The sequence below is a fragment of the Chlorocebus sabaeus genome, chromosome 13 (assembly GCF_047675955.1).
Source record: "Chlorocebus sabaeus isolate Y175 chromosome 13, mChlSab1.0.hap1, whole genome shotgun sequence".
In the NCBI taxonomy this organism is placed as follows: domain Eukaryota; kingdom Metazoa; phylum Chordata; class Mammalia; order Primates; family Cercopithecidae; genus Chlorocebus; species Chlorocebus sabaeus.
Genome location: NC_132916.1, coordinates 97695558 through 97722549, shown reverse-complemented (window position 1 = coordinate 97722549; position 26992 = coordinate 97695558). Strand labels below are relative to the sequence as shown.

At 33.4% G+C, this 26992-nt stretch overlaps 1 protein-coding gene and 1 long non-coding RNA gene across 3 annotated transcripts in view; one reads left to right on the top strand and one right to left on the bottom strand.

Annotated features, from left to right (window-relative positions):
• The window catches only part of MEI4 (meiotic double-stranded break formation protein 4), a 343137-nt gene extending 332805 nt beyond the window's left edge, over nucleotides 1–10332 (top strand). Inside the window, exon 6 of the mRNA XM_073022640.1 lies at nucleotides 10183–10332. Coding sequence (XP_072878741.1) covers nucleotides 10183–10303 — 121 coding nt within the window. The 3' untranslated portion in view covers nucleotides 10304–10332. The remainder of the gene's footprint in view (nucleotides 1–10182) is intronic.
• LOC140713195 (uncharacterized) overlaps nucleotides 1–26992 on the bottom strand; it is a 979701-nt gene that overhangs the window by 137600 nt on the left and 815109 nt on the right. The gene's annotated exons all lie outside the window — the stretch shown is intronic.

Genomic DNA, 26992 nt, shown 5'->3' with positions numbered 1-26992 from the left:
GTGGTCAAGTTGAAACTGACATGTATAAAGGTGACAAATCAGTTATATAGGCAATAAACATGCTAATTCCAAAAAGCAGATATCACCTGTGCTTAGCTGGGGTCTGGGAAGGCTTCAAGCAAAAAACTGGGTTTGAATTGAGACTTGCAGGAAAATTATACATTTATGGTGGGGGCAGAACATGAAGACAATCTAGACAAGAAAATGCCTATTAGGCACATCCATGGCAGGAATGTGCAAATCCATATAGGAGAGAAGATAATGAATACAAAAACAGTCTGTTAAGAGCAAAATGAACTGAAGAGAAGTGGTGGGAATTATGATTCTAAAATTGTCCACAATCTAGAGGTGCTACTAAATACTTATGATCAGAGGAGTAATACATGTAGACATAATTTCAAATTTAGAATGACTTTCCTCCAGATTTATATTAACCTCTCAGTATGTGCTGGAGACACTTCCCTATATTTTGGTCCCATTTGTAATAATTTCTGAGTAAAATTGTCACTTTTAATATAATTAACTTTACAATATTTTAAATTATCAATTTCTGAGTACTGAAATTATGGTCTTTAGTTACATTTCTTGGAAAAATCGCCTTTTAATACTTGCTTACTTAAAAAGCATGCAGAGAGAAAGTCTTTGGAGAACATAAAGATGTTATGAATATTCATTTTATTATTAAGTCCTCAGTGGATTTTGTTTGAAGGCCCTTCATCAGCAAAACTTCCATTACAAATTTTGCCAAGCTGATTATTATAAACTAACATGTTGTAAAATCCTATGGTGTATAATTGTCACAAAAAACCCTAACCACAAACAAAACCAGTACAAAAACCTACAAATAAATTCAGGAAAGTTTTGGTTTATAGTACTTGTTACTTTTCTGAAGTAGAAATGTTCAGCTTTTCAATAATTTGTAAGGTAATCTGTAAGTTAAAATTTACCTTTTTAGTAGATACATAATAATGAAAAGACTTTAGACAAAGCAATCTGAGTCATGAGGCAAAAAGGAAAGGGTAGAAGCATCTATTGTGGATACTCACTAGCCCACCAACCTCTGAGCACTGCAGTGGTCCCCTTCCTGGCCATAATCCCCTTTTCTCATCACAAGTTATCCGTCAACACAGCCAAGTCTGTCACCCAGCCTTGTTCTATTCAGCTGTATTTTGATGCATTTCATCTTTTAAAACTTTCAAACCTGACTTTTAAAAATATTCTTATTATATGTTCAAGATTTGATTTCAGTGGAATATCAAATGTACATATCAAACTGCTCTCCAAATATTCAATTTCAAGAATGTATAAAAATCCCAATATCTTACTGATGTGGAGAACTTATTTTATTTTCTTTCTCAACCCATTTCCTGCCAGTCTGGTTATCAAACACATACAAAATATACTTAACTCATTTCATATCACAACTCGGTTTTGAGAGGATGATATTTTTTCTGTATCTGTTACAAAATACATCAAGAAGTTAATGTTTGGTTGACACTACTGACAGCCTTGTTAAAGCTAATATCTATAAAAGTCTGGGTTCACAAGCATTTAGTGGCCTGGAGTAGGGCAAGTAATCCTTGAAAAAGAGAAAGTTTTCCCTACAACCATAAGAGTGAATATATGAGGTATCCTGAATCTAGAATAGCCTGATATCTATTTAGAAGCTCAGAGTAAATTATATAAACTTGAAAAGCTACTTCAGACCACCCTATGAAACCCCAATTCTATGAACACTATATGGTTTTAAGAATAGTATTTAAACCTCGCTCAAATATTGAGTCTGATTATACATTCTTTTGGAATATCCATATGCTTGACTGACCAAAAGTAAGATTGTTTTTTAATGGATTGTACCATCTTCCCTTGAATGATTATGTGTGAATTATTGAAGTAAAAGCAATGAATTTTGAAGTGCATCTTTTCTGGTAGTTATTAAATATCAATAATCTGAATATCTCTTTTCCATGAGGAGAAATAATGGTTGTCAGGAGAGAAAGAAATACAGAAAAATTATCTTGCATGATTGAAGAAATAAATTAGCCACATGTCACAGATACAATAAAATACTTTGCATTTATAAAATTAATGCTTGTATATTTAACACTCATTTTATAGATAAAATGATGGTAAATATATACATTAAAATGTTTTAAGTGGGAATAAATTTTAAAATATAAATACAGTGTTATAAGAAGAAGTTATAAAGTTGTAAAGACTGAACTTCATATTCTTTCAGATGTTTTATAATGAAAAGAAAATAAAAAGCATTGCTAATAATAGGTGAAAGTTCAGCAGAGTGAAGTGTCAATCACAGCACAGTCAAAGAAAAGCTGGAAAGTAAGACGTAGCCAATCATAGGAGGCAAATAGTTCTAGAAAGATAAGGCTTCAGCAGTAAGTCATCTGAGGAGAAAAAGATAAGAGGAGCACAACAAGCAAGCAGAAGCAGGCATATGCACACATGAAACATTATGTATGTATAGAAAAAGGAGACCATGAAGAACTTTGAAAATGGGAAATGATTTAACTGCAGGTTAGCAGGAATTCAGCAGCTCTGTAAACTGGCCCTATTATTAACAGTTCCCGCCATCACATAGGATGAAAAAACCAGAACCATATAAATTCAGCATTGAGGTGCCGATTGGGAGACCAGAGGAAGTAATATTTGTCTCCACAAAAAAGATGGAAAATGTAAGGAGCCACAGAATCCCAGATTTGAAAGCATCTGAAAGGCATTAGTTGCTTGAATCTCATCTACATATTATCTCCCCAAAGCTTGTCTTCTGACCAGTGCTCAAAATATGGTTTTGAAACTCTGTCACCAACAGGAATGCTCTTCTCTGTGCATGCTCCACTTAATGTAAGTCCCTCTATAATCTGATTAGCCTTCTTGAAATTATATTCTGTTACTGTAGTATAAACCGATTGGGTTTTGTATTGAGCTATATCATAATGTTAACACTTATTCAATCAGTTTAAGTTAAACACATGATTTTGCTAAGCCATATTTGTTTGAGCCATACATATAGATATGTAAGTAATTTTGTTTTTTCCCTCAATTTTGATACCTTATGTTTACATCTAATGATGTCTTATTTTATTGATTTGTTCTGACTGTCAGAATTTCTTTTAGCTGCTCATTTGGTTGCTAGATTACACATTTTGCTCAGTGTGTATGTCTTCCTCATGTTGTTTAATTACTTGATGTAAGTCACTAATATAAAAATGATCAAAACAGGGCCAAGAACAGAGCACAAAGCATGATGCTGTAGACAATATGCAAATTTAACATCCAAAGATTCCTATGTATATGATCAACTAAAATAAATTTATCCAACTTGTGCTCAGTGACTTCCTGATAAACTGTCAAATAACATCCTTCTCTACATCTCTCTAAAATATATGATTAGAAATTCTCTATAAAAGTTAAACGAGGTGACAAAAATGTTCTTATTGAAGTTATGCAGGGTCCTAATGATTCATGGGCTTTTTTCCCTCTCCTCATGCCCCAGTTTTTTTTTAACATTTACAAAATACATAAAAGTAATACATTATCATAATAAAAGTCATACAACTATGAAATGTAATTCTTCCATTCTCACCAATGACCTCCATAATTCCTTAAAAGTAAACACAGTATTTTGGCATATATATTTTCAAATATATTTTTATTTTATATTGATATTCAAATGTACAGATAGAAAGCTAGTGATATCCTATACCTATGGGTATTAATATAGGTAGAAATAATATATAGATATTTTATATCATAGGTCTACTATTTAACACAGCCACCAATGTATCTATCCTGTTCAGCTACTTCCCTTTTTAATTTAAATACCCTAAGTTGTTTTAGTGGATAAATGCAAATTACTTTGAACATTGTATCAAGTGTAGATTTTTTTAAATCTTATTTATTTATTTCATTATTATTATTATTATATTATTATACTTTAAGTTTTAGGATACAGGTGCATAATGTGCAGGTTTGTTACATATGTATACTTGTGCCATGTTGGTGTGCTGCACCCATTAACTCGTCAGCACCCATCAACTCGTCATTTACATCAGGTATAACTCCCAGTGCAATCCCTCCCCGCTCCCCAGTCCCCATGATAGGCCCCAGTGTGTGATGTTCCCCTTCCTGAGTCCAAGTGATCTCATTGTTCAGTTCCCACCTATGAGTGAGAACATGCGGTGTTTGGTTTTCTGTTCTTGTGATAGTTTGCTGAGAATGATGGTTTCCAGCTGCATCCATGTCCCTACAAAGGACACGAACTCATCTTTTTTTATGGCTGCATAGTATTCCATGGTGTATATGTGCCACATTTTCTTAATCCAGTCTGTCAGTGATGGACATTTGGGTTGATTCCAAGTCTTTGCTATTGTGAATAGTGCCAGAGTAAACATACGTGTGCATGTGTCTTTATAGCAGCATGATTTATAATCCTTTGGGTATATACCCAGTAATGGGATGGCTGGGTCATATGGTACTTATGCCATTCCATATTTATTTGCCACCTTTTTCCATCCTTTTTTGTGTCGTAGGAGGCCAGCTTGCGTGGAGTACATCAACAGGCTCCCTTACCATTTGACTTACAGCTTGGTTAAGCCAAAATAAAGCACCAGTAACAGATTGGAGAGGGTAGGAGAGTTGTTCTTCCCTCTCTAGAGGATTGTCTTGGACTGGCTGTGTGATTTGACCACAGGTCCTAGCTCCAGTGAAGGTAACCCTTTCCTTTTCTACTCTGGTGACGGCTCTCCCCTTTCCTCTTTAGGTACAGAGGTAGCAGCTGGTTCCTCTATTAGAAGCATCACTTTCCCTATACCTTCCTAACACGTTGCCAACACATCTTCAAATTGTTCCACTTAAATCTTCCTCAAATTTCATAATTTAAGTGGGCAATCTGTTTCTGGCAAAAATTCTGATGAATACACTTATTGATTATTTTTTAAAGTATTTATAAGATTTCTCTTCTTCCAAAAATATTTTAGTAAACATCTTTGTACAAATATCTGTGCAAAACTTAGGAGGCTATTTCTGTAGACGAATATTCTAGAAAAGGAATTTATGGGCACCTATCTGAATTTTTTAGATATTGTCAAATTTATCATAAAATTTTAAATTTGTATTTACAATAACATTGTGTGAGGGTTGGTGGGGTTATAGACTATGTTCCCCTGTACCGTATGACATCAATTTAATGACAGATTAAGTAGTTCATTCTAGAACATTTTTCTTGGTTTCAGATAAAAATTATCAATCACAGCTTATAGAACCCTCTTAAAATGTTTTAAGAAAAATTGGAAAACTACACACTACACTTTCCCAGCTTCCATTTCCATTCTCTCTTCTCTTCCCATACACTTTTTTTTCTTTTGACTCTCAAATTCAATGTTCTTAAGGGTGATTATGGAAACAAATATGCCGACTATCCTTTTTTGTCTATAATCAGCTAATCTTGCTTTTCCACATACTGGATTGATTCCTACTTCATAATAAGCCCCACTCTTATGTGGTCTTTTAAATTTTAGCAAATATCTTTTCATTTCATTTAATTATAGCAAACCAAGAAATCTTAGCTTTGGTCTCTCCTTTTCTTAAATCTACATCCTCTATTTTATATTTGTATTAGTCAGGGTTCTCTAAAGAGACAGAACTAACAGGATATATGGATATATGAAAGGGAGTTTACTAAGGAGAACTGACTCACACAATCACAAGGTGAAGTCCCACAATAGGCCGTCTGCAAGCTGAGGAGCTAGGAAGGCAGCATGAGTCCAGAAACTCCAAAAGTAGGAAAGCCAACAGTGCAGTCTTCAGTCTATGGCGGAAGGCCTGACAGCCCCTGGCAAAGCACTGGCATAAGTCCAAGAGTCCAAAAGCTGAAGAATCTGGAGCTGATGTTCAATGGCAGAAAGCACTCAGCATGGGAGAAAGATGAAGGCTGGAAGACTCAGCAAGTCAGCCTCTTCTGCCTGCTTTACTCCAGCCTCACTGGCAGCTGATTAGATGGTGCCCACCCAGACTGAGGGTGGGTCAGTCTCACCTAATCCACTGACTCAAATGCTAATCTTCTTTGGCAACACTCTCACAGATACACTCAGGAACAATACTTTGCATCCTTCAATCCAATCAAGTTGACACACTGTATTAACCATCACAATATTTAACCTTGGTTATGCTTCCATTGGCACTGACCCTTTAATTTACTTTCCCTAATTGTTATTTTCATTAAAGTATATACTATATAAGACACATACATTTTAAATATATAATTCAATGGCTTTTGACTATATATACATTCATGTGTGTGTGTATTACTGTCACTTAAATATATGCAACATTTCCCTCACCCCAGAAAATTCTCTTGTGTCCCTATCCAGTCACTCTTTCATGAGAGTAAACATCCTTATCCTGTCACCCCTCCATGAGAGTGAACATTGTTCTGATGTATATCACCATACATTAGTTTGGCCTGTTATAGAACTTCATATAATTGAAATCATACCATATGAACTATTTCATGTCTGGCTTCGTTGATAACAATGTAAATGTTTTAGAGATTTGTCCATTTCATCCATATTGATCCATGTTGGTATTTCATTCTCTTTGATATTGAATAGCATTCTGTTGTGTGACAAGGCTGCAAAATTTATGCCTTCAGCTCTTGGTGGACATTTGGGTTGTTTCTGATTTTGGGTATCATATATAAAGCTGCCATAAATATTCATGTTCAAATGATTGTGTGAATACATGTTTTTACTTCTCATAGATAAATACCTAGGAGTAGAATTGCTGAGTCATGAAGTATATATTTAACTTTATAAAAAAAAGATCAGTTTTCAAACATGATTGTATCATATTCTTGCCAACCATCAATGTTTGAGAGATCTGGTTGTTCTGGTTGCTCTATGTCTTTCCAAATATTTGGTATTGTCAATCTTTTTCCTTTTAGCTATTTCAGGGATATCACATTGTGGCTTTAATTTGTATGACTATTAATTATGGTTAGCATTTTATGTATTTTTTCACTTCTTTATCTTTTTATGTGAAGTGTCTGTTTAAGGCTTTTAGCCAGATATTTTTAAAAATAGCTTATTTGTCTATTTTTGAGTTTTAAGGGAACATATTTGTACTCTAGTTACAAGTTCTTATCAATTATATGTACTTCAAACATCTCCCATCTTGTGACTTGTGTTTCACTTTTTAGTTAGGTCTTTTAAAAAGCAGAAGGTTTTAATTTTAATATAGTATATATGGCATTTTTACTGCTAAATTTATGTTTTTCTATTTTTTAAAAAAACTATTAATGTTTGTAATGCCCTCTCCAGGAAATCTTTGCATACCCACAAGATGGTGAAGGTTTTTTTCATGTTGATTTTTAGATATTTTATAGATTTAGCTTTTAAATGTAGATGTTATTCATATAATCCATCTCAAAATTATTTTTTGTATGGCATAAAGAATTGCCATACAGTTTTTCCATTGAGATACATAGTTATTTAAGGAATATTTATAAAAGAATTAATAATTCCTTGTTTTAGTAAAAAACTGATTGTGTATGTATAGATTGGAATCCGTATTCCAAGTGAATCAACTAATTGTCTATTCTTATTCCAATATTCCCACTGTCCTGAATGAAACAGTTGTAACACAATGGTAAGTATTTGTGTATCTAGATATAAAATGTATGGTGAAAATGTAGTGTAATAGATAAATGATATACCTAATGATAAAAAAAATGGCACACTCCTTTACACACTACTGTAGACTTTATAAATGCTGAATACTTAGGCTAAACTAATTTTTTTAAATTAAGTTTTCAAATCAGGTCTTTCAAGTGTTGCATGTTTGTTCTTCAAAATTGTTTAACTATTATAGGTCCATTGAATGGCCACTTTAATTCTGAAATTTACTTTTCAGTTTCTGTAAAAATAGCTACTGGGATTTTGACTTGGATTGCATGGAATCTGTAGATCAATTTATGGAGAATGTCCATCTAAACAACATTGAATCTTTCAAATAAGGAACATAAAATATCTCTTCATTTACTTATACCACTTAAAATTTTTTTTTATTAAATTTATTTCTAAATACTTTAAGAACGGTAGGCACTGTTCTCTTCATCCAGTTAGAAGTACAGAAGCAGCTTTCTCTCAGTACTTTCTGATCTTTCCTGTGGCCAGCCCATGGGATAACTGGAAAGAAAGATTGCAAGAGAGTCCTAGCATCCTTCTGTCTGCTGCTAGGGACTTTATACTCATTCTCATACTAGCCTTGCCTAACAACTGGAATACCTTCTGAGAAATGTGGTGTTAAGCAATGTCATCATTGTGTGAATATCACAGAGTATGCTTACACAAGCCTAGATAGTACTGGCTACTACACGTCTAAGTTATATGGTATCGCTTACTATTCTAGGCTTGAAACCTGTGCAGGAATTTTTTTTTTTTTTTTTTTTTTTTTTTTTTTTTTTTTTTTGAGACGGAGTCTTGCTCTGTCGCCCACACTGGAGTGCAATGGCACAGTCTCAGCTCACTGCAACCTCCGCCTCCAGGCTTCAAGCGATTCTCCTGCCTCAGCCTCCTGAGTAGCTGGGACTACAGGCGCATACCACCACACCCGGCTAATTTTTTGTATTTTTAGTAGAGACAGGGTTTCACCATGTTACTCAAGATGGTCTTGATCTCCTGACTTCATGATCCGCCTGCCTCTGCCTCCCAAAGTGCTGGGATTACAGGCGTGAGCCACCGCACCCAGCCTGTACAGCATATTACTGTACTGAGGACTCTAGACAATTGTAACACAATGGTAAGTATTTGTGTATCTAAACATAGAAAATCTACAGTGAAAATACAGTATAAAAGAAAAAGAGTGGTACACTCAGGCCCAGGACATTACTGTACATTACTGTAGACTTTATAAACACTGTATTCTTTGGCTACACTAAATTTATTTTTTAAATTTCTTTTTTTCAGTAATAAATTAATCTTAGCTTATTGTAATTATTTTACCTTGTAAAGTTTTTAATTTTTAAAACTTTTTGACTACTTTGAAATAACACCTAAAACACAACCACATTGCACAGTTGAACAAAAATATTTTCTTTCTTCATATCCTTGTTATATAAGCATTTTTCTATTTTTAAAATTTTTTATGTTTTACTTTTTAAACATTTTTGTTGAAAACTAAAACAAAAACACACACATTATCCTAAGCCAAAACAGGGTTAGAATAATCAATATCACTGTCTCCCACCTCTACATCTTATCCTACTGGAAGGCCCTCCAGGCAATAACACACAGAGGCTGTCATTTCCTATTAAAAGAATTCTGTCTTCTGGAATATCTCCTGAAGCACCTGCCTGAGGCTGTTTTACAGCTATCTTTTTCTTAATTAGTAGAAGTACACTCCAAAATTATGCTAAAATGTATTCTATAGTAAATACATAAACTAGTAACATAGCCATTTATTATCATTATCAACTATTATACACTGTATATAATTGTATGTGCAGTATTTTCATGACTGGCAAAACAGTAGGTTTGTTTACACCAGAACCACCACACACGTGTGAATAATGTATTGCACTATGATGTTAGGATGGCTATGAAACCAGCAGGTGATTGAAATTTTTCTACTTGATTATAATCTTATGGGGTCACTGTCTTATATGCAGTTTGTCATTGATCAAAAGGTCATAATGTGTTGTATGCCTGCATTGTAGAGACTCCGGATTCTGTTATTTCCCTCCAAATAATGACGAATTTTGTTCAAGCAGGCGTTTGTTTCATGGCCTTTATCTTGTATAAGAAGTTTGGTTTTAGGCTTTGTTAGGTGGATTAATTTAAGATGTGCCATCATGTCTGAAACGTGTTCCTTAGTCCTAGGTTGTGACCATTCTGTAGCGGTTCTCATGAAAATTCTGAGGTGTTTACCAAACTTCTCTAACTTGGAAGGATTAAACTCCAGCTTTGTCTTCCCTTCACTAGAAAGAAGCTGTTAATATTTTTGTTCAGCACATTCAGCCTTCTAGATTTTGTTTTCCCTCTCAGCTCCATGCACTGTTACAGCTCATTCGTCCACCAAGAATGCATGGAAAGTTTGTATGAAAATTGTTAGACTTACCTGTCTATGATGTTCCTTTTCTGAGATACTGGCATTCTCATTTTCCAGGTTCTGTGAGAGCCCTGAAATCCAAATTGTGACTCTTCAACCCAGTAAGACTACAACTTTGCGCCTGAGTATTATCTTTGTGTTGTTATGGAGACTGAGGAATGTCCCAAAGAAAAAATAAATAAATATGGATATTTTAAAAGTTATGTGTTCTCTAGTTTCTAAGTTGCTTCAAATAATTTGTTTAATATTTTATTCACAGTTCATTGTTATTGTTATTGGCGGTAGGATTAGTATTTCCAAGCTAATTCACCATTACTAGAAGCAAGAACTTGCTGTATGATCTCTTCAAAATGTAAAAAGGAAAAGGAAAAGTCTTGGTGTTTACGAGAACACTGTAGTAATTTTTGCTAAATTTTAATAAGTAAGGAAATTGATTATACTTAGAAGTTAAAATGAAATAAGTGGTTTTCTACTTTATATTCCAGATGATAATGGAAATTCAGGGCTTAAAAACACAGAATTTTTAGTTACTAAATATATATTGTAATTGTCATAGTAATATATATATATTATATAGCTCTAGCTATTACAATGTACTTAAATTGTACATCATTATCCCAGTTTTTTCTCAGAAATTCTTACATAAAACAAAACAATATTAAATAACTTTATAGAAGTTTAATTGAAAAGTTTTAGAAATGACTAAAATGTTACATGCAGATGTTGCATATTTAGGGGAGAACGCAGGCCTTCAGTTCAGAGGCATATGAAACTCCCTATACTGAGGACACTCTGTTTTCTGAAAGTGGTTAATGTGAAAAAGGCTGTGCTTTTCCATTAATTCACATTTCCTCTTTACCTTTACATTATTGGTTTAAAAAAGGCTATATAAAAATGAATTTAACAGTTTAAAGGCTATTAGCATAGGTACTTAGTTTAATGGAGAAAGAATGCGTTTAAGCACACTTTTGTAGTTTAAAAGTACACATTTAAAACCAAGCAATTAGAAATAATTCTTATCTTTTTGCTAAAGCATGAACAATCATGTAAGCATGGTTTAGGATCCCATCAGCTTATTTCTAATATTAGTATTTAACATTTTCAAGTTTCTTTTCTCTGTGTGTATCTTCAAGGTTGCTGCTAGCATCACAGTGTGTTGCTATTATTAGTTTATCGATCTGTTCCGATTGCCTTTGTCCTACCCAGCTTCTTGGTTCCTGTACTCAGCAGGGTGCTTTAGATGCAGTAGGTATATAAGTACATAGTAAATTTTGACTATGTGTATATTTATTTTTGATGACTAGTATTGTACAGTTTGTGAAATATCAGTCATCAAAAATTTGAGTGATTTTTTACTAAACATTTAAAGGAAACATTAACAAACTCCATTATACCAAAAGTTTAGATAAACTATACAAGTTAGGGTACAGAAGTTTTGTAAAGGAAAGTCCACGAGGCCAGAGTTGAAATTAGGGTTTTTAACTAATTTGACAGAGAAGAGCTGTCCATCTCTTTGTCAAAGCTCCTCCATTATTTTACTGATTCTGTTAAGTTCAGGACTGTGGTGCTGGGCCCTGCCATCTCAGAAACCTGATTTCCTGACTCTTAGTTCAGGCACCTCATCTAAACATATCTGTACAATGTTAGAATGCCAGTGTCTGAAATGTAGAACTCCTACAGATGTTAGCTACTCCTGCCTTCTTTTTATGCATCCTTTCTGTGAAGGCACAGTGTATTATAGTACTTGCAATTAGAATCTGAAATTTGCTCTCTGAGGATAAAATATAAAAGGATAATATTAATTATAATAACAATAATGTAAACAAGTAGTAAATAATAAGTAACAGCTATTATTTATAGAGCTCTTATCATAGACCAACCTCTTTTCTAAATACCATTGCATCAAAGATACTTACACAGTAGGAATGTATATAAGAACAAGGTAGATTCATATTTTTGACCAAAATCTTTGGATCTCTTTTATAAAAGCTACCGTGACTAAGAAATCTCATTCTAATTTACTTCTTTTTTTGTAGATTTTACAACCTAAGTCAGGTTATAGAGAAGTCCAGCTAGCCTGTGAGACCTTTGATTTATTTCAAGTATCTTTGTATATAGCTTCATCGTTTGCTATGTTCTGATTTCATGTTGGATTCTCAGAGAAGAATAACATTGCCTATTTTTCCAAGTTATTTGTAGGTAAGGGACCATGCTGTTGTAAAATGGTGTGACTACTCTCCTATCTTTCTTACACAGTTTTAGTGAGAATCAATAATGGTTATAATAATAGTAAATGTTATTAACTTGTAACACTGAATATGTGCCATTCACTGTTCTATGCATAATAGATATTGGTCCTTTTTATCTGACAATCAGATACTGATAGAATCCTCATATTTTAGAAGACAATGAAGCACAAAGAAGTCAAATACCATGCCCAAGGTGATGTATCCAGTAAGCAGCAGACTCCTAATTCAAACGGGGTGGTTGTCTCCGAGTAATGAAAGTTGATTAGGGCTTTCTTTTTACTATAAAAGCATTGTTTTTATTTTTTTCTTTTTATCATGGGAGATGCCATTCATTCAATGAGACAGTCTTGTCTATTGAAAAGAGAGCTCCTTTCTCTTTTCATCATTTTTGCTTAGAAGGCTACTTAAATCTACATGTGGCTTAGATGGAAGATGTGGAACTAATGTGAAATTTTAAAATTAGAAATATAAGCCTAGAAAGTAGGGTAATTAAAGGAAAGAGAATCAAATAGAATGAAAGTGTCAGCTCCTTCAGAAATAGGTTTAGAGATGATGGTGTCCGGGTGTGTCTTTATTCGCTTTTTCACAGATTCAAACAATATGTTTTGTGAAAATGTTTTCTGTTCCTGAAAATAACGCCAGGAACGGTTCAGATATTAAAAAGTACTTTAATTTTTATTTCCATATTAAAGTCAGAAAAACATGATAGTTAAAACTACAATACAGTATTAGCAGGATTGGGTAATTTTGGAAGCTATCATTAAAGAGATGACAATTGTGGGAAAAAGTAAGCTCATCTAATGAGAAGTATATAATTACATATTCAATAACTTTAAAGAAGAAAATAAGAATATTTTTTCTCTTATTTCCTCTTTTATGAACAAGACATTAAAGAATTGAAGACATAAACAATATTTTACTAGATTTAAATGAAAGAGATAAATAATGAGCAAAGAATAATTTATATTAGGGTGAAAATGGAGGGCTTCCTTAAAAGAACAAATGGAGGAAAACTAAAGACTGCACTCAAGTGTATTAAAAAGATTGTCATTTTCAGAAAAATCTTCAATTATCAGACATAAAAACAGAAATGCTTATGTTTCTGAAAGAAATATTTATCATACAATTAATTCTCTCTTTGATTTGAGAGACAAGTTTTCTGAGATTTAAATTTTCCTAATTTTTCTTTTATTATTAATCAATGATTCATTCATTCATTCATCCATTCAACAATTATGTATCCAGGGCCAACCATGGATTAAAGGTAACTGACTTAAGAGTTTTAATATATTAATAATGTCTCATAAAGATATTTTGAAAATTGGCTGCATAGTATTTTTATTGAGGTAAATTTACATTTAGTGACATGCACAGATCTTACGTTTTTAATCTACTGAGATATTTTATACCTCAGTTATAATAAAGCATTATTTGAATACATGAAAAGTCACCTACCTTTTTGGAAGTAAAGTTATGTGACTTTTGACAAACACATGAAGTCATATAACCACTGCTACCTGAGGATGAAAAGCCATTCTTTTACTTCAAAATAGACCACTATACTCTCCTTTGGTAGTCAAACCTACTTCTACCTCTAACCCTTAGTAAACCACTCATAAATTCCTCATTCTTATGGTTTTACATTTTCCAGAATGTTATATAAATGAAAATATATGAAACTGAACATCATTGTGTCTGGCTTCTTTCACTTAACATAATATATTTGAAATTCATCAATGTTGTTATCTGTATCTGAAGTTTGGTATTTTTAATTGTTGAGTAGTATTTTATTGCATGATGTACCAGAGTTTATTTATCCATTCACCCATCAGAGGACATATGAATTGTTTCCAGTTTGGGGTGATTAAGAATAATGATATTATAAACATTCAAGTACAGGTTTTTGAGTTTTTGAGTACACATAATTTTTTCTTTCTTTAAGCTAAACTCCTAAGTGGAGGATTGCTCAGTCACATGGTATGGTTTAACTTCATAAGAGGCTGCCAAACTGTTTTCCATAGGGATTGAAGTATTTTGCATTTCTATTGATAACGTATGAGTCCAGTTGCCCTATATCTTGTTTGTTAGGTCATTCTTGCATTGCTATAAAGAAATAGATTGGGTAATTTATAAGAAAAGAGGTTTAATTGGCTTGTGGTTCTGCAGGCTATACAGGAAGAATAGTCCCAGCATCTACTTCTGGTGAGGCCTCAGGAAGTTTAAAATCATGATGGAAAGCAAAGAGGGAGCAGGCATGTCAAATGGCAGGAGAGGGAATAAAAGAGAGAGTGCAGGGGTAGCAGGGCGGGGAGTGTCACACACTTCTAAACAACTCAATCTTGAGAGAACTCACTTACTATATTGAGGTACAGCACCAAGCCATGAGGGATCTGCCCACATGACCCAAACACCACCCACCAGGTTTCACCTCTAACACTGGAGATTATATTTCAACATGATATTGGGGGAGAGAAATATGCAAACCATATCATTCTGCACCTATCCCTGTCAAATCTCATGTCCTCATATTGTAAAATACAATCATGCCTTACCAATAATCCCCCAGAGTCTTAACTCATTATAGTACTAATTCAGAAGTTTCAAATCTCAAGTTCAAAATCTCATCAGGAGATAAGTTCCTTCCACCTATGAGCCTGTAAAATAAAAAAAAGTTTTACTTCCAAGATTCTATGCAGTTACAGATATGGAGTAAATATTCTTGTTCCAAAAGGGAAAAATTGGCCAAAAGGAACAGGTTATATGCCCCATGTAAGTTTGAAACCCAACAGGGCAGTCATTAAATTGTAAAGCTCTAAAATAATCTCATTTGACTCCATGTTCCACTTCCAGGGCATATTAGTGCAAGAAGTGGGTTCACAAGGCCTTGTGAAGCTTTGCCTTTGTGGCTTTTTCATGCTGAGATTGCAAGCTACTGGTGGAACTACCATTCTTGAGTCTGGAGGATGGTGACACCCCAACTCGTAGCTCCACTAGGCAGTGTCACAGTGGGGACTCTGTGTGGGCGTTCCAACCCCACATTTTTTCTCACCACTACCCTAGTAGAGGTTCTCCATGAGGGCTCCACCTCTGTGGTAGGTTTCTGCCTGAACATCCAAGCTTTCCCATACATCCTCTGAAATCTAGGCAGAAGCTGCCAAGCCTCCTTTATTCTTGCACTCTGTGCTCCCAGAGGCTTAACATCACATGGAATCCACTAAGGCTTATGGCTTGCACCTTCCAGAGCAACAGCCCAAGCTGAGCTGTACCTGGGGCCCTTTGAGACAAGGCTGGAGCCATAGCAGCAGACATGCAGGAAGCAGCACCTGGAGACTGCACAAGGCAGCAGAGCCCTGGCCCAGGCCTATAAAACTATTTTTCCCTCTTAGGCCACTGGACCTGTTATGGAAGTGGCTGCCTCCTTAGAGACTTCTGAAATGTCTGTGAGGCCTTTTTCTCATTGTTTTGGCTATTATCAGTTGGATCCTTTTTCATTTTGCAAATCTCTCTAGCAAGTGATTGCTCCACAACCTGCTTGCATTCTTCCCCTGAAAACAGGAAAGTTGCATTTTTCCCCTGAAAATGGGGAAGACCCCATATGGCCAGTCTGCAAATTTTCTATACTTTTACACTCTACATCCCCCTTTTAAATATAACCTCCAAATTTAAGTCATGTCTTTGCTCCTGCATCTCAATTTAGGACATTAGAAGCAGCCAAGTCACATCTTTAATACTGCTGCTTAGAAATTTCTTCTGCTAGATACCCTAAATCATCCCTCTGAAGTTCAAAATTCCACAGATTCCTAGAGCAGGAAGAGAATACAGCCAAGCTTTCTGCTAAGGTATAACACAGGCAACCTTTGCTGCAGTTACCAATAAGCTTGTCATATCCATCTGAGAAACAATTTTGTAACATTATCAGCATTTTGGTCACAATCCTGTAAACAGACTCTAAGATGTTAAAAACTTTCTCTTATCTTTCTGCCTTCTGAGCCCTCTAAACTCTTCCAACTGCTGCCCATTACCCAGTTCCAAAGTCATTTCCACATTTTTAGATATCTAATTTATAAGAAAAGAGGTTTAATGGACTCATCGTTCTGCAGGCTGTACAGGAAGCTTGACACTGGCATCTGCTTCTGGTGAGGCTTCAGAAGCTTACAATTATGATGGTAGGAAAAGGGAGAACAGGCACATCACACTCTCATCATGAGAGTGGGAGCAAGAGAGAGAACAGGGGTTAAGGGAAGATACCACATGCTTTTAAACAACCAGATCTCAAAGGAACTTATTCACTGTCTTGAGTACAGCACCAAGCCATGAGGAATCCACCCCCATGACCCAAACATTTCCACCAGGCTCCCCCTCCAGCATTGAGGATTACATTTCAACATGAGATTTGGGAGATAAATATCCAAATCATATCATCATGTAAGTGCTTGGTATTGTCGGTGTTTTAAAAACATCATAATAAGCATGTACTAGTGTCTCATGAAGTTTTAATTTGCATCTGTATAATGACTAAGAGTATTGTATATCTTTTGTCATCAGTTTGATAAAGTGTTCAAATCTCATGGACATTTTTAAGTAATTAGATTGATTTCTTATATTTGAGTTTTGAGAGTTCTTTACACATTCTACATGCAAGTCTACTATCAGATATATGATTTGAAAATATTTTCTTCCCAGTCAGTAGCTTATCTTTTCATTCTCTTAACAGTACTTTTCACAGAACACAAGTTTTTCATTTTTCTGAAGTCTTATTTGTGGTTTTAAATTTACTGATTTTTAGTCTTGTATTGAAGAAATCTTTGTCTAACCTGAGAAACTTGGAGGACATTATGCCAAGTGAAATAAATCAGGCACAGAAAGAAAAATACTGCATATATTAGAAATAAAAAATAGTAAAATTCATAGAGGCAGAGAGTAAAATAGTGGTTACCAAAGGTAAGGGGTGGGGAGACTTTTGGTTAAAAGGTGAAATGTTTCAGTTAGACAGTGGAATAAGTTTTGAAATCTATTGCACAGAATGGTGACTATTGTTAACAATAATGTATCATATATTCAAAAATTCTAAGAGTGGATTTTAGATTTTTATACCACACACAAGAAAAACATATGAGGTCATAGATATGTTAGATGGATTTAATTATTCCATAATGTGTACATATATCAAAACATTACAGTTTACCCTACAAACCAGAATAATAGAAAGTATTAATTGATAATTGTTTAAGAGACAAGATCTCACTCTCTCACCCAGGATGGAGAGTGGAGAGTAGTGACAGGATCATAGCTCACTGTAACCTCAAACTCTTGGGCTCAAACAATCCTCCACCCTCAGACTGCCAACTACCTAGTATTACAGGTACATGCCACCACATCTCGCTATTTTTTTTTTTTTTTAGACACAGAGTCTTGCTATGTTGTCCAGGCTGCTCTCGAACTCCTGTACACAAGCAATTCTCCCTTCTCATCCTCCCTAAGTGCTGAGATTACAGGCATGAGCCACTGCACCTAGCCTGATAATAGTCTTTTAATAAAGGTAACTCATCTGTATTGAAAAAAGGACTTTTATGTTTTTTCTAAAAGTTTTATAATTTTAGATATGAATAATAGTTTTGTGTATCGTTTTAAGTTGATTTTATATTTTGTATGAGGTATGGATTGAGGTTATTACTTTTTATATGTGAATATTTAATAGCTCCGGCACTATTTGTTGACAAGACTTTTCTTTAGCTATTGAATACCTTTTTCCGTTTCTTAAAAAAAATCAGTTGACCATATCTGTGTGTTTATCTCTGAAGTCTCTGCTGTTTTCCATTGATCTCTATGCTTATTATTTTGCCAATAGTATATTGTCTTGGTTACTGTTGCTTTATATGAGTCCTTCAATTTTGTTCTTCTTTTTTAAAATTAGATTTTTTTGAAACTATTAATTTTTGTTCGTTTATTTGTTTGCTTTCTGACTTTATTTTACAGTCAACTTGTAAATATTTCCACACAATCCTGTTGGGCTTTTGATTGAGGTTGTGTGAAATCTATATCAATTTTAGAAGAATTAACATTTTAATAATATCTATATTTATACTTTGGACTTATTTGATTTTTTATTAACATTTTACAGTTTCATCTTTCAAGTTCTGCCTGTATTTTGTTAGATTTATACTTTGCTATTTTATGGTTCTGACTTTTGTAAATAGTGCTTTTTAAAAAAAGTTTTGGGTTTTGGTTTTTAGTAGTTTAAAACCAGCATGCAGAAATAATTATTTTTTATATTGACTTTGTATTCCATGAACTTATTAAATTCATTTATTAGTTCCAAGAGGTATTTCTATGGATTTCTTGAGATTTTGTGCATTCTGTTCAAAAAAAAAAAAAAAAGGTAATATATCTTCCTTTCCTATCTGTATGTCTTTTCTTTCTTTCATTCTTTGTCTTTTCTTTTTTACTTTTTTCATTAGCCAGGATTTGTAGCACAATATTAAATATAAGTGATGAGACAAGCCTGTTTGCCTAGTGTGTTAGTACATTCTCACACTGCTATAAAGAATTTCCCTGAGCCTGGGTAATTTATAAAGGAAAGAGGGTTAATTGATTCACTGTTCTACATGGCTGGGGAGGCATCAGGAAACTTACAATCATGGCAGAAGGGGAAGCAGGTACCTTCTTCACAAAGTGGCAGGAGAGAGAAGAAGAGAATGTGAAAGAGGAAAAGCCCCTTATAAAACCATCAGATCTCATGAGAACTCACTATCATGAGAACAGCATGGGAGAAACTAGGCCCATAATCCAATTACCTCCCTCTCTTGACACATGGGGATTACAGGTCCCTCCCTTGATCTGTGGGTATTACAATTCAAAATGGGATTTGGGTGGGGACAGGTCCCTCCCTTGATCTGTGGGTATTACAATTCAAACTGAGATTTGGGTGGGGACAGGTCCCTCCCTTGATCTGTGGGTATTACAATTCAAAATGAGATTTGGGTGGGGACATGGAGCCAAACCATATTATTCCACCCCTAGTCCCTACCAAATCTCATGTCTTTTCACATTGCAAAACCAATCATGCCTTCCCAAGTCTAAAATTGTAATGCATTTCAGCATTAACTAAAAAATGCATAGTCCAAAGTCTCATCTTTTATGCTGTGCTTCCTTTTTAAACATAAGTTCCAGTTTCAAATCATCTCTCTCAAATTCAAAGTTCCACAGATCTCTAGGGCAGGGGCAAAATGTCACCAGCCTCTTTGCTAAAGCATAGCAAGAGTAACTTTTGCTCCAGTTACCAATAAGTTCCTCATCTCCATCTGAGACCACTTCAGCCTGGACTTTATTGTTTATATCACTATCAGCATTTTGGTCAAAACCATTCAACAAGTCTTTACAAAATTCCAAACTTTCCCACATATTTTCTTCTTTTGTGTCCTTCAAACCATTCTAACCTCTGCCTATTACCCAGTTCCAAAGTCACTTCCATGTTTTTGGCTATGTTTATGGCAGTACCCCAGTCTACCAGTACCAATTTACTGTATTAGTCCATTCTCACGCTTCCTGAGACTGGATAATTTATTAAGGAAAGAAGTTTAGTTGACTAACAGTTCCACATGGCTGGGGAAGCCTCAAGAAACTTACAATCATGGTGGAATGGGAAGCAAGTACCGCTTCACAAGGCAGCAGGAGGGAGAAGAAGAGAAAACTGAGAAGGAAAAGCCCCTTATAAAATCATCAAATCTCATGATAACTCATTCACCATTATGAGAAGAGCATGGAGGAAACCGCCCCCATGATCCAATTACTTTCCTCCATTGACACGTGGGGATTACAGATCTCCACTCGAGACATAGGTATTACAAATTGAGATGAAATTTGGTTGAGGGCACAGAGCCAAACCATATCACCTTGGTTTTGATTTTGAGAGGAAAGTCTTAGGTTTTTATCATTAAATATTATATTACTTCTAAATAATTTATAGATACTCTTATATTAAATATTTATTTCTTGCATTTATAGTTTGCTGAGAGCAATTATCATAAATGGATGTTTATATATCTCAGTTCATTTTCTACTTCTATTAAGTGATGCAGTTTTTCTTCTGTAGTCCATTTGTTGATTACATTGATAAATTTATTGTGTTTTATTTTTATAAATTTAGGGGGTACAAGTGCAGATTTCTAACATGCATATATTACATAATGATAAAGTCCAGGCTTCTGATGTACCCATCACTTGAATAGTAAACTTTGTCCCCAATAGGTATTTAGTCAACTCTCAGTTCCCTCCCACCCTCCAACCTTTGTAGTCTTCAGTGTCTGTTATTCCACTCTGTATTTCCTGGTGTACTCATTGTTTAGATCCCTATTGTAAGTGAGAACATGTGGTATTGACCTTGTATTTCTGAGTTATTTCACTTAGGATAATAGCCAGCAATTCCATTCATATCACTGTAAAATACATGATTTCATTTTTTGAATAGCTGAATAGTATTCCATGAGATACACACACACATTTTCTTTATCCAATTCTCTGTTGATGGTCACAGGTTGACTTTGTATTTTTGCTATTGTGAATAGTGCTGCAATAAACATATAAGGGCAAGTATCTTCTTGATATAACAAGTTCTTTTCCTTTGTGTATATATTCAGTAGTGAGATTGTTGGATCAAATGGTAGTTCTATAACTAATCCTACTATTTTCCATAAAGGTGGTACTAATTTACATTCCCATCAACAGTTTATGAGTTTCCTTTTCTTTCCCTTCTTACCAATATCTGTTGTTTTTTTGACTTTTACATAATGGCCATTCTGAGCAGTGTAATATGGTGTCTCACTGTGGTTATAATTTTCATTTATTTGATGATTAGTGATATTGAGAACTGTTCCATACATTGACCATTTGTATGTCTTCTTTTGAAAAATGTCTGTTCGTGTCCTTTGCTCATTTTTTATTGATATTATTTGTTTAGTTTTTGTTGAGTTGCTTGAGTTTCTTCTATATTCTAGATATTAGCCTATTGTAAGATGCATGGTCTTCAATTCTCTAAGTTGTCTATTGACTCCGTTGATTGCTTATTTTGCTGTATAGAAGCTTTTTTAGTTTAATCGAGTCTCATTTGTTTACTTTTCAGCTTTGTTCTGTTTGCTTTTGAGGACTTGGTCACAAATTCTTTGCTTAAGCCAATGTCCAGAGAGATTTTCTTAGCTTTTCTTTGAGAATATTTATAGTTTCAGATCTTATATTTAAGTCTTTAATCCATCCTGAGTTAACTTTTGTTAATATATGGTGAGAGGTATGGGTCTAGTTTCATTCTCCATATAACCATTCAATTTTTCTAGTGCCATTTATTGAATAGGGTATCTTTTCTCTAGTGAACACTTTTGTTGACTTTGTTGAAGATCAATTAGTTGTAGGTATCTGGATTTATTTCTTGGTTCTCTATTCTGTTTCATTGGTCTATGTGCTTATAACAGTCGTATGCTATTTGGGTTAATACAGCCTTGTAGTATAATTTGGAGTCAGGTAATGCAATGGACTGCAGCTTTGTTCTTTTTGGTTAAGATTGCTTTAGTTACTTGGGACTTCTTTTATTCTCTATGAATTTCAAAATTGTTTTTTCTAATTCTATAGAGAAAACATTGGCAATTTGATGGGGATTGCATTGAATCTGTAGATTGCTTTTGGCAGTATGGTCATTTTAATGATCTTAATTCTTCCAATCCATGAGAATGGGATGTTTTCCATTTGTTTGTGTCATTTACAATTTCTTTCATCAGTGCTTTGTAGTTCCCCTTGTTGAGACCTTTCACCTCCTTGGCTAAATATATCATGGCTATATTTTTTAGCCATTGTAAATGGGATTGCCTTCTTAATTTGATCATTGGGTAGATCATTATTTGCATATAGAAACACTACTGATTTCTGTATGTTTATTTTGTATCCTGAATCTTTACTGAAGTCATTTATGAAATCCATGAGTTTTTTGGTGTTGTCTTTAGGGTTTTCTAGATATGAAATCATATCATCAGCACAAAGTGATAATTTGACTACCTCTTTATTAATTTGGATGCATTTTCTTGCCTGATTTCTCTAGTGAGGACTTTCATTACTATGTTGATTAAGAGTGGTGAAAGGAGGCATCCTTGTCTTTTCCAGTTTTTAGAGGGAATGTTTCCACATTTCCCTATTAAGAATGATGTTGGCTGTGGGTTTGTCATATGTGGCCTTTAATACTTTTAGGTATGTTTCTTCCATGCTTAGATTGTTGAGAATTTTTATCATGAAGGAATGCTAAATTTCACTGAATGCTTTTTTTACATCTACTTATATGATCATATGATTTTTGTCCTTAATTCTGTTTATATGATGCATCACATTTATTGATGCATATGTTTAACCATACTTGCATCCCTGGGATAAATCTCACCTGATAATGGTATATATTATCTTTTTGATGTTCTGTTGGAGTTGATTTTCTAGTATTTTATTGAGGATTCTTGTGTCTATTTTCATCCGGAATATTGTTCTGTAGTTTCCTTTTTTGGTTGTATCCTTGTCTGGTTTTGGTATCACTGTGCTATTGGCCTTGTAAAATTAGTTAGAAGGTATTCACTTCTCCTTGACATTTTTAGAATGCTTTCAGAAGAATTGGAATTAGTTTTTCTTTGCATGTTTGCTAGAGTTTGGCTGTGAATCTACCCGGCCGTGGGCTTTTTATTTTGGTTGGGAGATTTTATATTACTAAATCATCTTGCTACTCATTATTGATCTGTTCAATACTTCTATTTCTTCTTGATTTAATCTCAGGAGACTACATGTTTCCAAGAATTTTTCCATCTTCTCTAGATTTTTCAGTTTGTTGACATGTAGTTGTCTGTAATAGTATCTGATGATATAGTAATAAATTTTTTGTTGTTGACCAGCCTAGATAAACCATGTTTGGTCATAATGCATTATCTTCTTTTATATATTGCTGCATCCAATTCAATAATATTTTATTGAGAAATTTTGTGTCTATGTCCATCTGGAATACTGGTTTGTAGTTTCTTTCTTTGTAGTGTCTTTCTTTGTTTTAGGTCTAGGGTAATATTGGCTTTATAAAATGAGTTGGGAACACTTCTTTCCCCTTCCTGGAAAGAGGATACAAATTGTGTAATTTTCAATAGGAACAATCTGAAACAAGAGTTTTTTTGTTGTTGTTGTTGTTTTAAGGTTTTAAACTAGTAATTCAGTTTTTTAAATAACACTACCAAGTATTCTGTTTCTTCTTCCATAAGTATTGGTAATTTTTGTGTCTCAATGAATTGGTCCATTTATCTATGTTTTTGAATTTGTATGACTAGGGTTCTTTATAGTAACCCCTTATTATCCATTTAATAATTGTGATATTTACAGTGATATCCCTGAAGTGATATTTTTCATTCAAGTAATTTGTTTCTTCTCCATCTTTTTCTTAGACCAGCTAACACTTTATCAACTTTATTGATCTTAAAAATAAAACAAAGTTTGGTTTCAATTATTTTCTCTATTTTCTAATTTTATTTATTTTTTCAATTTTCAATTTTATTTACTTTCAATTTTATTTCAATTTTATTTACTATTTTCAATTTTATTTACTTTTCTCTTCTCTTTAGCATATCATTCTTGGTTTCCATGGGTTTAGTTTGCTCTTATTTTTTCTAGAAAAATAAAAAAGAATAAGTTTTCTCTTATTTTATCAAGGTGGAAGTTTAAATTTATCTGAAATTTTTTTCTTAATATGTGCATTTTAATGGCATAAATTTATCTACAAGAATGGCTCTATCTGCTTTGCATATGTATTAATGCATTGTATTTTAGCGTAAAATCAATTCAATGTATATTCTGAACCTACTTTGACCCAATCACTATTTAGAATTGCATTATTTGATTTTCAATAATTCGGGGAATTTTCTCGACATTTTCCTGTTATTGACATCAGGTTTAATTTCTTTAGGGTCATGTGACCAAAGAAGACTTTTTTTTTATTTCAATTCTCTTTAATTCATTAATGTTTGTGTCATATCCAGGATATGGTTTGTTTTGGCAAATGTTTCATGTGCAGTAGTAAAGAATAGTTATTCTGATAATATTGGATGGGGTATTCTATAAATGTTTATTACATTAAGATTTTCTATTTCTTTTTTCAAAGAAGAGAGAAGAAGTCTTTCACTGAAAGAAGAGAGTGTTGAAGTCTCTAATTATAATATTTTATTTATCTCTTTCTTGTTTGTTCTATCTAAACACTGCAACTATAAAATATAGATTGGAAGATTGGTTTAAAGAGCAAAAGCAAACTATTGTCTACCAGAAACCATTTAAAATATACTGAAAAAGATAAGGTTAAAGAAAAAAGGATAAAGAAGTTATACCCTAGAGAAACCAATCAAAAGATTGGTGGACATAATAATATCAGAATAAATTTCACGATGAGGAAATTAGCAGAGATAATAAGGAACATTTAATAACGATGAAAGAACAAATACACCAAGAAGATAAAACAATCGAAAATGTGTGTACATCTAGCAACAATGCTTCAAGATACATGAAGCATTGTTTTATATTGAGGTATCATTCATATACATTAACTTAATCTATTTTAAGAGTAGAGCCTGGGTGCTGTGGGCAGGGGAAAGTAGGTAATTATAGTCAATGGGCAGATTACCTATAATCAATAGGTAATTATAATCAAGTTTCAGTTAAGAAAGATGAATAAACTCTAGACATTTGCTGAATAACATTGCATTATAGTCAACAATAACGTATTGTACACTTAGCAACATGTTAAGAGGTAGATCTCATTTTGTTTTTATCACAATAAAATGAGATTTTTAAAAAGAAAGTAGTTGAATGAATTTTAATAATTATATATAACTGTTTACCACCACCACAGTAAAGATATATCACTCATTTAGGATGAATGCCCTCATCCTAAAATTTTTTCTCCTACCTTTTCTGCAGTTGATCCTGCAACCTTGTGCCCACCTTCTTCTTCTATCTCAGGCCACAGGAAATCATTGATTGTTCTGTTAAAACAAGTTTCATATTTTTTGGAATTTCAAATTAAAAGCATCATTATAAAATACCTCTTTTATTTGAATTATTTTACCAATAATACCAAAGTTACTATACATTGTGGTGTATATTGTGCTTCTTTTTCTGGCTAAATAGTGTTTCACTTCATGGATATGTCATACTAGCATACTATTCATCAACTGGTGGATATTTGTATTGAATCCAGGTTTTAGTTAGTATGAATAATCCTCCTATGAATATTTGCAGAAATCTCTTTGTGTTAACAGATGTAATCACTTCTCTTGTATAAATACCTAGGATTGAAATTATTTGGTCATATATTTTTTAACCTTTTAAAATACAGCCATCATTTTTCCAAATGCTGAATGTTTTCCCCAAATCCTGTACCATTTTGCCTTCCCATCAGCAATGTATGACATTTTCAGATGCCCTATATCATCACTAACAATTGATATTAATAGGCCTCTTAACTTTCATCTAGTGAATGTCTAATGCTATCTCATTTTGATTTTAATTTGTATTTGATGTCTAGTCATCTTTTTATGTGCTTATTGCCTATTCTTACATATTATTCCTTTTGTAAAGTGCTCAAATCTTTCATACTTTTTTTAGGTATATTTTCTACTTATTATTGAGTTGTCAGAGTTCTTTTTATAAAAAGGATACAAACTGTTTGTACATAGAGTTTTGAATCTGTAATGAAGTTAATTGGGCATTGTTTTATATTTTGTGCTTTTAGGGTTCTGTCTATAAAAACCTTTGCATAAACTAAAGAAACAAATATATTTACCTATTTTTGGTATAAGATTATTTTTAAATTATTGCCAGTATATACAACTAAGTTTGTATTGACCCTATATCCTGATTTCTTACAAAATCTCTTATTAGTTTTAGTAGGCTTTTTGTAGATGCCTTAGCATTTTCTGTGTTAATAATCACATAAACTTAAAACAATTTCGCTCCCTAATTCACAAACTTTAAGCTCTTTTTTGTCCTTTCTCTTTTTTTAATAAAACTGGTAGGATCACACATACTTCTCCTATCCCCAAACTTTGTAGTAAATCATTCAGTATTGTGCCAATAAATATAATTTTAGTTGTAGGTAATTATTAAGATACCATTTATCAGTTCTAGTGACCTCTCTTCACCTCCTAGTTAATTTATAGTTTTATTATAAATGAAAGCTGAATTTTGTCAAATGCTTTCTCTGCATTCATTGAAGTACTCATTATTTTGATCATTCATTCTATTAAAGTGGTAAAATACATTTATTTATCTTCGAATATTAAATTGACCTTGTATTTATTAGATAAACATCACTTGGTCAAAATGCCTTACTATTTTAATGTTTTGTTGGATTTATTTGCTATAATTTTGTTAAGAATATTTGTGTCTATGTTCATGAAGGATATTGATCTATAATCTCTTTTCTTACCAGGATTTTGTCTAGCTTTTATGTAAGACAAATGCTAGCCTCATTAAATGAATTGAGAAGTATTCCCTCCTCTTCTATTTTCTGTAAGAATTTGTACAAGCATTCTGTCATTTCTTATTTAAATATTTAACATAATTGACTA